The 15,157-nt window shown below is 41.0% G+C and overlaps 1 protein-coding gene across 1 annotated transcript in view; it reads left to right on the top strand.

Moving 5' to 3' along the window:
- Positions 1-1,918, top strand: part of LOC128366701 (SH3 and multiple ankyrin repeat domains protein 2-like) — a 164,873-nt gene extending 162,955 nt beyond the window's left edge. Inside the window, exon 19 of the mRNA XM_053327491.1 lies at positions 1,390-1,918. Coding sequence (XP_053183466.1) covers positions 1,390-1,918 — 529 coding nt within the window. The remainder of the gene's footprint in view (positions 1-1,389) is intronic.
- The last annotated feature ends 13,239 nt before the right edge of the window (positions 1,919-15,157 follow it).

The raw sequence follows: 15,157 nt of genomic DNA, 5'->3' as shown, positions 1-15,157 counted from the left end.
GAGGAAAGGAAAGAAAAGAAGGAAGGGAGGAAGGAGAGAGAAAGGAAAAGTGGAAGGTAGGGGGAGGAAAGAAAGAGAGAAGGAGGGAGGGAGGAAGGAAAGGAGAGAGGGAAGAAGAAGGAAGGGGGAAGGAAGGGAGGGAGGAAGTAGTGAGGAAAGAAGGAAGGGAGGAGGGAGAAAGGGAGAAAGAAAAAGAGGAAGGAGGGAAGGAAGGAAGGAAGGTTGGCCACTTGACTTGACTACAGATAGTCAATGATTCATAAATATTAAAGGTTTAAAACACCCAAAAAGACAAAGATGACCACTGTCACTGAAACTGTTTTATTAAAGATATTAAAAGTAGATAAATATGAATCCTCTCCTTCAGCTGCTGCAGGCTCGATCAAATGGTTTGCATGTGCTGCCACCTACTGGTCATTTAGTGGTACTGCAGTTTTTAAAAAATCCTTCCAGCATTGATGATAAATGATTAACTATAATCTTTTTTTCTCACTACATTTCAAAATAAAAGCACATTTACAGAGTTTCAGACACACTCATCATGACTTCCTGCTTTGTTTAATCCTTCTCTGTTAATAATCCTGTTAATCTCATGAACTTCACACCGCAGCTGTTGGTTTGAATTCATGTCGGTTTGCTGTGAAAATCATCATGTAGTAAAGTTGAGAGATGTTTGAGATAATTATTTATTAATATGTAGTTTTTATTTTATTTTAAGGGCCTTTATGTGATGTAAGAAGCTTTTTTTCACGTCAAACTTTCCATAATTTCTGTGTTTGCTGTTTGTTTGTCTTCAAGTTACATTAAAACCTTCCTGTCGTCCTCCCATCTGTCCTGACTGTTCCTTCTTTCCTCCCTTCCTCTTTTCCTTTCTCACTCCTTCCTTTATTCCTCCTTCTGTCCTACCTAACTTCCTTCTTTCCTCCGTCCTTCCTTCCTTCCTCTGTCCTTCTTTCCTCCCTCCTTCCTTCCTTTCTTCCTTGCATCCTCCCTCCCTCCTTCTTTCCTTCCTTTCCTTCCTTCCGTCTGTCTTTACTCCCTCCCTCCCTGCTTCTCTCTTTCTTTCCTTCCCTCCTTCCTCCCTTCCTTCCCTCCTTCCTTCCTTTCTACCTTCCTCCCTCCTCTCCTTCCTCCCTCCTTTCCTCCTTTCCTTCATCCTTTCCTTCCTTCTTCCTCCCTTCCTTCCTTGACTCGAGGACAACAGGAGAGTTAAGATTTTATTTAACTAGTTAAAACACTATTTGTATCAAATGTGAAGCTTTAATAACATTTAAAAACTGCAGCTTTACTTCATATTAATATCCTAGTGAAGACGTCCCCCACCTCACAGACATCTTTCTTTGTGTATCACATGACTCTAACCCGTCGTCTCCTCTCTCCTTCCCTCAGGCCTCCATCAGAAGACTCAGGAATGCGTAGCAACGCTGCCGCTGCTGCTGCTCTCACCTCCACTCCTCCCAGCAGCCTCCCGTCCCAGATGCATCCCTGCAGCCCGCCGGACTCCGCCTCCTCCCTCACCCCCTGCTCCTCACTGCCGCCCTCCGTGTCTCCCACCCTCACAGACGTCTTCGGCCTGCCGACCCCGCCCATGGGCAGCGGCGGCGGCTACAGCCTGAGCTCCTCGTGCGGCGGCAGCGGGAGCTCTCGTTCCCCGTCGCCGCTCACGCTGATGCAGGCGGTGGCGTCTTCGGGCAAACCCTTCGCCTCCAAGCCCATGGAGCTGTGGAGCAAGCACGACGTGGCGGACTGGCTGGAGAGTCTGAACCTGGGGGAGCACAAGGACGCCTTCCTGGACAATGAGATCGAGGGAGCCCACCTGCCCTCGCTGCAGAAAGAGGACCTGATAGACCTGGGCGTGACGAGGGTGGGCCACCGCATGAACATCGAGAGGGCCCTGAAGCTGCTGCAGGACAGATAAGCCCACGAGGAGACGGGGTGGCGACGCGCGGAGCCCGAGCTGAGGAGAGGGAGGTCTTACCGATCACTTTTACCAATCTCTTCATCAGACATAATCTCAAGTCGTGGAACTGGAGTAAGGAGTTTTGTCCAAGCTGATGCTGCCTCTTGCTGTTTTTGTCCTCTCTCATCCTCCGTCGTTAGCCCTCATCTCCGTCGCTCCGGTCGTGTCCGCCTCTTCCTCCCTTCCTCCCGCCCGTTCCTGAGCATCAAAGGGGATCGTGGGATTATTTGGGAGGAACTGCAGGGAGGAGGGAGAGAGAGAAGAGAATAGCTGCTATGTCACATCAAGGAGAGAGAAAGCAGAGGAGGCCAGTACGAAGGACTGTCCGGAAAATACACAAACTCTGGAATAGTTTGTCCTCACTGGAAAATACTCGTCTGGAAGTTTATTTCACATAAAGACTCGTGCTCACCCAACCGCTTTGGAATACTAAAGACTTTTTCCATACACCCCGATGCGGGTGCATGAAAAACCAGCTGAGCTGGTCGTTGCTCCTTTTCTATCTTTGCTAGAGTTTGTTCAGAGAATAATATTTCTTCACTAGAGTCCAACCGGAGTTATATTTCTGGGTGCATCTAAGGTTGTAGAGAAAAATTTGAGATAGACTCCATTTTTTTGCTTTTCACCTGTTTGTGTCAAAATAAGAACATTAGCTGACATGTTTAAATGAATATGAAACCATATCTCGTGTCCACGCACACACACAGACACACACGTTATCGCACAGTGCCACACACACACACACACGCCTCCTTGAAGCATGTACACACACACTGTTACAGCGATGGCCTTTCTTCTCCTGAGAGAGAGCAACGCGTGGAGAGAGGAGGAGGAGCTTCATCGTGTCCGCCTCACCGTTCACCTAAAACCAAGACGAGGACACGCGAGGTTCAAGATGGACACACACACACACACACACACACACACACACACACACACACACACACACACACACACACACACACAAAATAAATAAATGTTGGACCAGAAAAATCCTCACCTTGAAGGGGTCGAACCAGCTTATCAGGCTGCGGCGGAGAATGTCCTCTCTTGGCTTTTCCTTCTGTGTGTGTGTGTGTGTGTGTGTGTATATGTGTGTGTGTGTGTGTGTGCGTGTGTGTGTGTGTGTGTGCGTGTGTGCGTGTGTGTTAATGGTTGACCCAAAATATCATTAAGGCCGGTTTAGCTCTTTCCATGGATCTGCTTTATAGGCCACAGTAATAGGGAAACTTAGAGCTGTTACTTTATTTTTTTGTACTTTCCTTTTTTTCTTCATCGTTGTCAACTCTCCCTCCGCTTCACCATCAGCAGGTCGAACATCCAGTACTTCATCACGTGGCCCTTCGGTAACGCTACTGTCTGAAACACTCTGTGTGTACATGGCAAGAGTAAAAGGGGGTTAGTTTTTTTTATAAGAGAGAGCATGACGAGGTGTCTATAAAGGAATAGAGGGGGAAATAAGGTTGGTTTCTCTTTCTTGCTGAGTAATGAGATCAATACTCTCTCATTCCCTCCTTCCTTCTTTCCTTCCCTCCTTCCTTCCCTCCTTCTTTCCTTTGTTCCTTCCTTCCATCCTCCCTCCCTCCTTCTTTCCTTCCTTTCTTCCTTCTTTCCTTCCCTCCTTCCTTCTTTCCTTCCCTCCTTCCTTCTTTCTTTCCTTCCTTCCTTCCTCCCTTCCTCTTTTCCTTTCTCCCTCCTTCCTTTTTTCCTCTCTCTGTTCTACCTTCCTTCCTTCTTTCCTCCGTCCTTCCTTCCTTCCTTCCATCTGTCCTTCCTCCCTCCCTCTCTCTTTCTTTCCTTCCCTCCTTCCTTCTTTCCTTTCCTCCTTCCTTCCTTCCTTTCTTCCTTCCCTCCTTCCTTCTTTCCTTCCCTCCTTCCTTTCTCCCTCCTTCCTTCTTTCCTTCCCTCCTTCTTTCCTTTGTTCCTTCCTTCCTCCTCCCTCCCTCCTTCTTTCCTTCCCTCCTTCCTTTCTCCCTCCTTCCTTCTTTCCTTCCCTCCTTCTTTCCTTTGTTCCTTCCTTCCATCCTCCCTCCCTCCTTCTTTCCTCCCTCCTTCCTTTCTCCCTCCTTCCTTCTTTCCTTCCCTCCTTCTTTCCTTTGTTCCTTCCTTCCATCCTCCCTCCCTCCTTCTTTCCTTCCTTTCTTCCTTCTTTCTTCCCTCCTTCCTTCTTTCCTTCCCTCCTTCCTTCTTTCTTTCCTTCCTTCCTTCCTTCCTTCCTCCCTTCCTCTTTTCCTTTCTCCCTCCTTCCTTTTTTCCTCTCTCTGTTCTACCTTCCTTCCTTCTTTCCTCCGTCCTTCCTTCCTTCCTTCCGTCTGTCCTTCCTTCCTCCCTCCCTCTCTCTTTCTTTCCTTCCCTCCTTCCTTCCTTCCTTCCTTCCTTCCTTTATCATTTCTCATAAACTAATAAAAAAAAGTGCTGCAATAGATCAAATAAAACTACGTTGGATGGATGGAAACAATCAGAAATCAATCCCACGTTAATGACTTGGGGTTAGGAAGATTACTTTATAAATGTAACAGATTACTTTAGATTACTAGTTACTCTGTTTATAATGTAATAAGTAATGTAACTATTTTAATGACTTCATCAAAGTAATGTAACTTATTACATTTGATGACTTCACAATGTTTTCTAACATCTAACCCTCTATCTGTCCTTCCTTCCTTCCTTTCGTCTTTAACTTCTTTTCTTTCCTTCCTTCCTTCCTTCCTTCCTAACTGTCTCCTTTAACTTCTTTTCTTTCCTTCCCTCCTTCCTTCATTCCTTCCTTACTGTCTTCTTTAACTTCTTTTCTTTCCTTCCTTCCTTCCTTCTTTCCTTTCTTTCTTCATTCCTTCCTTTCTTCCTTCCTTCCTCCCTCCCTTCCTTCCATCCATCTTTCCTTCCTTCCTATCGTCCTTCCTTCCTTCTTTTCTTCCGTCCGTCCTTCCTTCCTTCCTTCCTTCCTTCCTAAGATCTATGTCCAGCTGTGTTTCATGGATACTGACAGTGAATATAAAAATCATTGCATTGAGTTACAGAAGCTGGTCAGGATGTTACATCAGCACTTCGGCTCTCTGAATGAAGCTGCAGCCAACAGGAAGTTAGCTATCTTAGCTTAGTTTAATTTAGCATAAAGACCAGAAGCAAGTTGGAAACACAACAGCTTTCTGAATCTGTCCAATCTTCCCTCTAGCACCTTTAAAGCTCACTAATTAACATGTTAATCTCTTAATTAATAAGCTTTACAGATGCTGGAGGGCAGGTTTAGTTTTTTATCTCTTAACAGCCACTCTAGCTGTTTGGGAGCGTACCTATGTTCCCCGGGTCCTATGTTCCCCGATCGCGGCTAACTCGGTTGCTAGCTTAGCGGCTAACTCCGCTGTTAGCTCGGCGGCTAATTCGGTTGCTAGCTCGGCGGCTAATTCGGCTGCTAGCTCAGTGGCTAACTGGGTTGCTAGCTCGGCGGCTAATTCAGCTAACTGGCTAACAGGATCATCCCTATGTTCCCCGGTCACATACAAAGCGGGGAACATAGGACCCGGGGAACATAGGGATGATCCCAGCTGTTTCCAATCTTTATGCTAAGCTAAGCTAATCATATTGCTTCATATTTAATGCACAGCTTTGAGGATGATTTCAATCTTCTTATCTAACTCAGCAAGAAAGTGAACTAATGTATTTCCCCTTAAAAAAAAAAAAAAAAGGTGAAACTATTCCTTAAAGGTTGTCATTTGATCAGAAACCAGGCTCGAACCCTTTCTGAGCTGTTTTTAACTCTATTTCAGGTTAGTATTCAACAATTTCATATAAAATGTTCAAGAAACTCAAAGGTTGATATTTAAAGAAGTAAAAGCTCAACAGTTTTATCAGATAAATGACATATTTTCTATTTAGCTAAATGACCAATTTAAATGTTTATATATTGATCTTTACTAACAAATAAAAAGAGAGAGAGAGAAGTGATCGATAAATGATTCAATAACAGATTATTTATTTAACCCTTCAAGATACGAATGAACCAGCTGTAAGAACCCTAACTAACGAAATAAAGAGAAAGAAAGAAAGGATGAAAGAAAGAAAGAAAAGGATGACTACTGAAAGAAAGCAAGAAAAGGAAAGAAATATTAGAATATAATGACGAAAGAAAGAACAAAACAAAGAAAAGTTTTACAACTGAAAGAAAGAAAGAAAGAAAGAAAAGGATGTCTACTGAAAGAAAGAAAGAAAAGGATGACTACTGAAAGAAAGAAAGGATGACTACTGAAAGAAAGAAAGAAAGAAAAGGATGACTACTGAAAGAAAGAAAGGATGACTACTGAAAGAAAGAAAGAAAGAAAGAAAGAAAAGGATGACTACTGAAAGAAAGAAAGAATGACTACTGAAAGAAAGAAAGGAAAGAATGACTACTGAAAGATAAAAGAAAGAAAGAAAGAAAGAAAGAAAGAATGACTACTGAAAGAAAGAAAGGATGACTCCTGAAAGAAAGAAATAAAGAATGACTACTTAAAGAAAGAAAGAAAGAAAGAAAGAAAAGGATGACTACTGAAAGAAAGAAAGGATGACTACTGAAAGATAAAAGAAAGAAAGAAACTAAGAAAGAAAGGATGACTACTGAAAGATAAAAGAAAGAAAGAAACTAAGAAAGAAAGGATGACTACTGAAAGATAAAAGAAAGAAAGAAAAGGATGACTACTGAAAGAAAGAAAGTAAGAAAGAAAAGGATGACTACTGAAAGAAAGGATGACTACTGAAAGAAAGAAAGAAAATGATGACTACTGAAAGAAAGAAAGAAAGAATGACTACTGAAAGAAAGAAAGGATGACTACTGAAAGAAAGAAAGAAAGAATGACTACTGAAAGAAAGAAAGAAAGGATGACTACTGAAAGAAAAAAAGAAAAGAATAACTACTTAAAGAAAGAAAGCAAGGATGACTACTGAAAGAAAGGAAGGATGACTACTGAAAGAAAGAAAGGATGACTACTGAAAGAAAGAAATAAAGAAAGGATGACTACTGAAAGAAAGAAAGAAAGAAAGAATGACTACTGAAAGAAAGAAAGAGAAAGAAAGAAAGAATGACTACTGAAGGAAAGAAAGAAAGAAAAGGATGACTACTGAAAGAAAGAAAGACTACTGAAAGAAAGAAAGAAAGAAAGGGATGACTACTGAAAGAAAGAAAGAAAGAAAGAAAGAATGACTACTGAAAGATAAAAGAAAGAAAGAAAGAAAGGATGACTACTGAAAGAAAGAAAGAAAGGATGACTACTGAAAGAAAGAAAGAAAAGGATGACTACTGAAAGAAAGAAAGGATGACTACTGAAAGAAAGAAAGAAAGAAAGAAAGAATGACTACTGAAAGATAAAAGAAAGAAAGAAAGAAAGGATGACTACTGAAAGAAAGAAAGAAAAGGATGACTACTGAAAGAAAGAAAGAAAAGGATGACTACTGAAAGAAAGAATGACTACTGAAAGATAAAAGAAAGAAAGAAAAGGATGACTACTGAAAGAAAGAGAAAAGAATGACTGCTGAAAATTAAAGAAAGAAAGGATGACAACTATAAGAAAGAAAGAAAAGAGAATGACTACTGAAAGAAAGAAAGGATGACTACTAAAAGAAATAAAGAAAGAAAGGATGACTACTAAAAGAAAGAAAGAAAGAAAGGATGACTACTGAAAGAAAGAAAAAGAAAGAAAGAAAAGAATGATGACTGAAAGAAAGAAAGAAAAGAACGACAACTGAAAGAAACAGAGAAAGAAAGAAAGGATGAAAACTGAAAGAAAGAATGACTGAAAGAAAGAAAGAAGTAAAAAGAGTGATGAGGTTTATTTTATTACATTATCAGGTCATAATGTGTCATCAGGAGCAAAATGATTCAGCCAATCAGCTGCCAGAAGGAGATCAGCTGACTAAATGAGTGGATCTGATTGGTTTGAATATAAACCTGCAGCTACATGAACAGTCTGGACTTTCCTGCTCTAGAAGAACAACAGGAAGTCCTTCAGGAAGTCAGAAACAGCTTTTAGACTGAAGATAACAAAGTTTCCCTCACAGAAGTTAAACTATTTGTCTTTAAAGATAAATAATTAATAATAAATAAAATCTTCTTCTAGTGGATAGCAGAGGAGAACGGGGTTGGTTGTCACATTCAGTACTGATCTTGGTCAATAGAGGGCGCTGTTAAAAAATATGTTGGGTACCACCAGGGTTATTATAGTTTAGTTTTAGTGAGTTTAACAAGAAATGGACGTAACATCTGTGACGTCACCCATTGGTTTGTGGACTGCTGCTCGGAAGCCAATAGTTTCTAATCTAGGCAGCGCCATCTTGAAAATTTCAGGTGCATGCTGGGAAAAATAAAAACACGGATTCTACTTATATGGGCATGAGGCGGGGCCATGGGGACAGAGTGGGGAGGTTGCTATGGTTACGAGGGCTGGATCTGGAGGACATTGGTCAATCAACCTGTCAATCAGGACGTAGCCACGCCCTAATGCATACCCTGCTTTATCGTCACATATAAAATCAGGGAGGCCAAAATGTCCCAAATGAACATCATACTGCATTGAAGAAGGCTTTAAACTAGCGATTGAGACCATAAACACATTTTGAAAACGTTTACTGAGGTTAGAAATCAAGTGAGAAGTTGAATGGTGAATTCTCCATTGACTTGTATAGAGACGGTCGCCCCCTGGTGGCCTTTTGATAGAATGCAGCTCTAAGTTACTTCCTGGTTGGTATTAAGAGGAACGTCTTGATTAGTAGAAGCTGTAAAGGATGAAATAACTGAAATAATGATACTGAGGTTAAATGTTAGTTTTGAATCATTCATTGTAGTTTTTTCACTGCTAGTTTTAGTTTAATGAACTATAATAACCCTGGTTGGTCCTGAAAGTTTCTAAATGTAGGTGAGATGTTACTACTGAGTTCATTTCTGGAGTAAAACACTTTTACATTAAGTGAAAAGATCACAATATATATTAAACCAAATACCTCAACATATCGATATCATAACAATATTATAGTTATGACTTTTGGTGCTTTCACAAAATATTTACACAATGAGATTTTTGATAAATAATCATCAGTAATTTTTATATAAAGACAAAGTGGATAAAAGATAAATAATATAACAGCTAGAAGAGTCATTACATCATTTTACTGTAATGCTGCTTTTAAAAGCAGGAAAAGACTCAATAGTGTACAAGACATATTTAACAGTTCAAACCTTTTAACCCTCCTGTTGTCCTCAGGTCAAGAAGGAAGGAAGGAATGAAGGAAAGGAGTAAGGAGGGAGGGGGGAGGAAGGAAAGGAGTAAGGAGGGAGGGAGGAAGGACGTAAGGAGAGAAGGAAGGGATGAAGGAACGAAGGAAAAGAGTAAGGAGGGACGGAGGGAGGAAGGAAGGAAGTAAAAGGAGTAGGGAGGAAGGAAGGAAGGAAAGGAGTAGGGAGGGAGGAAGGAAGGAAAGGAGTAAGGAGGGAGGGAGGAAGGACGTAAGGAGAGAAGGAAGGGATGAAGGAAGGAAGGAAAGGAGTAAGGAGGGAGGAAGGACGTAAGGAGAGAAGGAAGGGATGAAGGAAGGAAGGAAAGGAGTAAGGAGGAAGGAAGGATGTGAGGAGAGAAGGAAGGCAGGAATGGAGCAGGGAGGGAGGAAAGAAGGGGTGAAGGAAAGGAGTAGGGAGGGAGGAGGGAAGGGAGGATGGAAGGTAGTGAGGAAAGAAGTATGGAAGGAGGGGAAGAACGAAGGAAAAATTAAAGAAAGGGAGGAAGGAAGGAAGGAAGGAACAGTCAAAAGGACGACCTTTATAAGGAATCCAAAGGAAAGTAAAGAGTGTGACCGTCGACCCCGTTCTCCTCTCCTCTACTCCAGCAGGGCGATAGATTGATTCGTGGAGTCGGCTGAACTCGTTCACCGACTCTTTCGAGAGCAGATGGAGAATCTGTGGCTCCACACGCCTTCTCCTCTGACCTCTGACCTCTGTGCAAAGAAATAACCAGAGAGAGAGAGAGACAGATAAAAAAGAAAAAAAAACCTGACAAAGCCGGCAGATGTTCATGAGCGTGAGCCTTGTGTGAGATTAGAAAAAGGGATAGAAATCATTTTCTGACCTGCGGCAGATGAACTTGAGTTCTGGATAAGCTGCTCAGTCCCATTTTCTCATCTGGCGTCACCGCAGACGAGACGAGAGTTTTGTTAATAGGGTCCAATAATAATTTTAATCTAAATCAGCATTTATTATTAAAGCTGGAACAATGTATGTGTTTGCTAGCGATGATTCAGGCTGGTCAGAAGTAGAAGTATATGTGTTGAAACGTGTATATAAGAGTGTTTAACAGGATTTTAAAAAATGTCTATTTGAGTATATGTATAGCTCTATTAAAAAGGTTTAGAGTAAAAAATCATAAAAAAAAAAGAAATTATATGAAGGTTCCTTTATAGTTGCCAGAGCTGACCTGATGACCGTTGGTCTCATTCACCCCCATCATCCTAAAGAGGATGCCTTAAATAGCTCACCCCACCCCCCAACCCTAACCCTAACCCTAAACCCCCCTTAACCACCCCCCCTCCCTCCACTAACCTGCCCCTCTTCATCGGTTTTATGGCTCTATAGAGAAATAATAAAAGAGAGCTGCTGTTTTATCTCAAGAGCAGATTCTACGACGGAGTATTGGAGCCACATGAGGGGAAAATTTTGTTTTTTCAGCGATGAGTTTAAAGTTGAAATATCATGCCGACTTTAATCTCAGCGTGTCGACATTTAAATCGATATTAAAGTCGAAATTTCAACAATGAAGTTGGCGTGTCGTGTCGACTTTATTCTCGACAGAAGTAGGAGAGAGCTCAGTCGTTCCTCAGATGCTGAATCCAGTCAGTGAAGCCTCAGACGCAATCAGTTGGCTCACGAAAATGCCTTGAGTGTAGATGAATTGGTAAAACTGTACGTCAGAACCGGTTTTAGCAACAAAGAAATTCTCGCTCTTTTAGCGCAGAAACACAATGTTATCATAAGTGTGACAGTGTTGAAGAGGTTGCACCAAAAACTGTTTTTTCAGAAGGATAAATCAGACAAATTTGGAGGAAGCGGCTTCATTCTTACAAACTGAAATAGCTGGAACCGAGCAGATGCAAGAATATCATTGGTTACAGAGGAGTTATACTGTTGAGAATAAAGTTGACTTGACATGCCAGCTGTATTGTCGATATGTCAAGTTTAATCTCTTGACTTAACCCTTACATACTGTTCAGGGTCTAGTCTGACCCATGAGTGTTATACTTAAGGCAAGAAAACACAACCTAATAACTTTTGTTTTAGCTTGATTGTTAAAGTCTGTGTAAAGTCAGAATAAATATGTGTTCTGAGTTTGACATACCACAGAAAAGTGTGTTGTTAACCACCCTGCCAAATTTGAATGATTTAAAAAATCACCAAATATATGAAATTAGGCTTCAAAGTTGTGTAAAAATCTCTTTATCTGCTACCAAACGCTGTGGGCGTGGCCACCGAGTCCGCGGAAGCCCCGCCCCCTACCAAGTGTCACCTGTCAATCAAAGTCACCACCTCTACCAGAAACATGGACGCTACGTCTGAGAGCTTTCTGCTGCTAACTCAGCTGGTAGCTCCGCGGCTAACTCGGCTGCTAGCTTAGCGGCTAACTCGGCTGCTAGCTTGGCGGCTAACTCTGTAGTAGTAAGACTGTAGTAGTAGTAGCTAGCTCCACAATTCAAATCTAAATGGTTGAAATGTTTTTTACACCTTTTTTAGAAATATGGACGCCACGTCTGAGAGCTTTCTGTTGCTAGCTCAGCTCCTAGCCTGGTGGCTAACTCAGCTGCTAGCTTGGCAGGTAACTTCGCAGCTAACTCAGCTATAGCTTTAGAAATACATTTATGGCCTATTTAATGTGTTTTTCTCCATCAACAAAAAGCATAAAAACTCAAGAATGCACTCTCTCTGCAGATATGAGGCGATATTGTGAAATGCCAGAATATGAGCAGTATGTAAATTAAATGTCGACACACTGACATTAAAATCAACATTTCTAGTTTAATCTCGTTGCGGAAATGTTTTATTTTTTTCCCTCATGTGTTCCTAATACTCAGTCGTGTCTTTCAGAGCAAGTTTTTTGGATATGTGCTCGACAGAACCCAACGATAGTTTAAAGGAGGAAAGTTTTGGTTTCATATCAAACTCCACGGCGGCTCAACGAAAGCCGAAGCTTCTTTTTTAATCTTTTTTTTTTCTTTCTTTCTTTCTTTCTTTCTTTTTTCCTTTAAAGGAGACAAACGAAACAAACAACTAGCTGTGTGTTCTGTGAACATTTAGCTGTAAACGGAGGCTGGCACGGGACAATGCTGCTATAATCCTGTTCCTGTTTGAACATGTAACTTATTTTAAAAACTACACAGCGACGTAAAAGGGGAGGGGAGGCGGGTGGGGGTGGGGGGGTCGGGTAGAAAAGCACAGTATTTTTAAAGATTTGTATAGAGTTCTACGAAAAATTTTATAGAGGTTATCTGAACAACTTGACGCGTGGATTGCCAAAAAAAACTATTAAAAAACAGAAACACTTATATATATATATAGATTTAAAAATAAAAAGAAACGTGGATATTATTATTATTATTAGACTTGTGGGTTACGTAAGAAGCAATATTTATTCTGAATGAAATCTCCTTGGTTGTGTTTTTTATTTTTTCCCATTTGAAAAAAAAAAAAAAAAAAGTTACATATCATGACGCGATATCACATGTTTTTTTTAATAGGGCTGTCAGCGTTAATTTCTTTTAATCGCATTTTAATGTTGCAAGCCTTTTTGTCCCTTCTACTCCCCCGTAGACGGCTCCTCTAGCTGTAGCGCTATGCTTTGAAGTGGCCTCCTGCAGTAAACCTACCGCGCTGATGGAAAGTAAGAGAGCTACTGGACTTTTGAACGGCTTGTTTAACTTTAAAACACTTCCAGACGCTTCAGTTGACAAGTCAAAAGTAAAATGCAACCTGTGTCAAACGGAGTTTAACTACCACCGGAGTACGTGGAGTTTGAGTTAGCACCTCCACGCTAAACACCCAGGTGCAGCCAAGCCAGCCTCAGCTCCACCAAAGGACCATTTTGGAGTGTGGGAGTCGCAGCAGAGCCGTGATTGATTCCCAGTTAAGACACTCTGGTAAGAAATGCTTTACATTATGGGCTTAAAACTGCCTTCAAATGGAAAATAACAGGATTTTAAACATGCAATTCAAAACGACATTAATTACGATTAACTATGGAAATTCTGCGATTAATCTCGATTAAAAATTAATCGTTTGACAGCCCTAGTTTTTTAATGAAGTGTTGCCTAGATACACTCTCTACTGCAGTGGTAGATTTTTAAGATATTTTTTGGCCAATCGAGTGACAACTAAAGGGGGAAAACTAAAAAAAAAATCTCTCATCTTCTGACCCTTTCTGAGTCTAAAGTGTGCAACGTGTGTATAAAAAACAGCAAAAATCTGTAAATTTAATATAAAAAAATGAATAAATAAATACATATATATATATCTGCAGGCCATCTTTGGTAGGAAACTATATGAAACCTATATATATATATATGTAATCATACAGAAATCCACCAAAAAGAGCAGTTTTCTCTGTGGAAATGTAGAGCTGAGTAGATGTTAGTAGGAAACTTTAAACGAGCATCACCAGGCCTTGTTTAGGACAGGCGTGGCTCACAAACCCCCCCTCCAACCCCCCCACCACCACCCCACCCCACCCACCCATACACCCATACACCAACACACCTCACCCTAATTATTTTCTAAACACTACTCCCACATTTATCATCGTCCAACATTTTTATTGGGGGTAAAAAAACTGTTTTATTTTATTTTATTTCTTTCCTTTCTTTCTTTCTTAATTAATTAATTAATTTATTATTTTTTCATTAATAGATTTTATTCTTTGATTAAGTCTTCATTTTAGAGGCTAAGATGTTTTTTTCAGTAATTTGTGCAAGAAAAAAAAAAAAAAAAAAGACTTCTTCTTGTGTTCATGTTTTCTATGTTGCTGTAATTTTGTGCTACTAAAAATCATCATAGAGTCAAAAACTAATTACTGAAATGAAAAAGAGAGAGAATTTTCCTGTAACTGCACTCGTCCTTTCTCCCCCCTTTGCCCCCCCCTCCCCCCTTTTGCCCCCCCCAACCCAACCCAAAACCCCTCCTCAAATCCTCAAGACTTCTTGTATGGCAACCAAAATTCACTGTAAGAAATAAATATAATATTGCACTACTGTTGTATCCTTCTCAGTCTGTCTGTGTCCGTGTGTTCATATGAGACCAAGATCTTCTTTTAACACTCCTGTTGGGCTCAGGTCAAGGAAGGACAGGAGGAAGGGATGAGGAAGGAAAGAAGGAAAGGAGTAAGGAGGAAAAGAAGAAGGAATGAAGGAAGGCAGGAAGGAAAGGAGTAAGGAGGGAGGGAGGGAGGAAGGAATGAAGGAAAGGAGGAAAAGAGGAAGGAAGGAAGGAAGGAAGGCAGGCAGGTTGGAAAGAAGGAAAGGAGTAAGGTGGGAGGGAGGACGGGAGGAAGGAAGGAGGAAAAGAGGAAGGAATGAAGGAAGCAAAAGCAAAAAGCAGTATATATTATATTATATGTATGTCGTGTTGATTTGATCTGTAGAGTCTAACATCTGTAACTGTGACTTTTACATATTTTAGATAACACACATATTATGGGATGTTTGTGCAATCAGAGCAGATTCATGCTGAGGTTTGAGTTGTGTGGATTTTGCAGCAGAAACAAACTGGAGTGAAAAAGACACATGAAAGAGAAACTGTAATATAGTTTTGTCCACCAGAGGGCGCTGATGAGTTTAATATAAAACACACTCACTGCATTTCTAATCATTGCTCCCTCCTTTCCTTCATTCTTCCTCCCTCCCTCCTTTTCTTTCTTTCCTATTTTCCTCTGTCCTTTCTTCCTCCATCCCTTCCATCCCTCCTCCCTTCTTCCTCCCTTCCATCCATCCTTCCTTCTTTCCTGTCCGCCCTTCCTTTCCTTTCCTCATTTTTACTATTATTAATAATATAAAACCCCCAAAGATGAATTAACTTTCTTCCTTCCCTCCTTTCCTTCCTTCTCTCCTCCGTCCTTCCTTTCCATCCTTCCTTCTCCCTTCCTTCCTTCCTTCGTACTTCCATCCTTCCTTACTCCCTCCTTTCCTTCGTTCTTTCTCCCT

The sequence above is a fragment of the Scomber japonicus genome, chromosome 1 (genome assembly GCF_027409825.1).
Source record: "Scomber japonicus isolate fScoJap1 chromosome 1, fScoJap1.pri, whole genome shotgun sequence".
NCBI lineage: Eukaryota > Metazoa > Chordata > Actinopteri > Scombriformes > Scombridae > Scomber > Scomber japonicus.
This window is presented reverse-complemented; position numbering and strand designations above follow the sequence as displayed.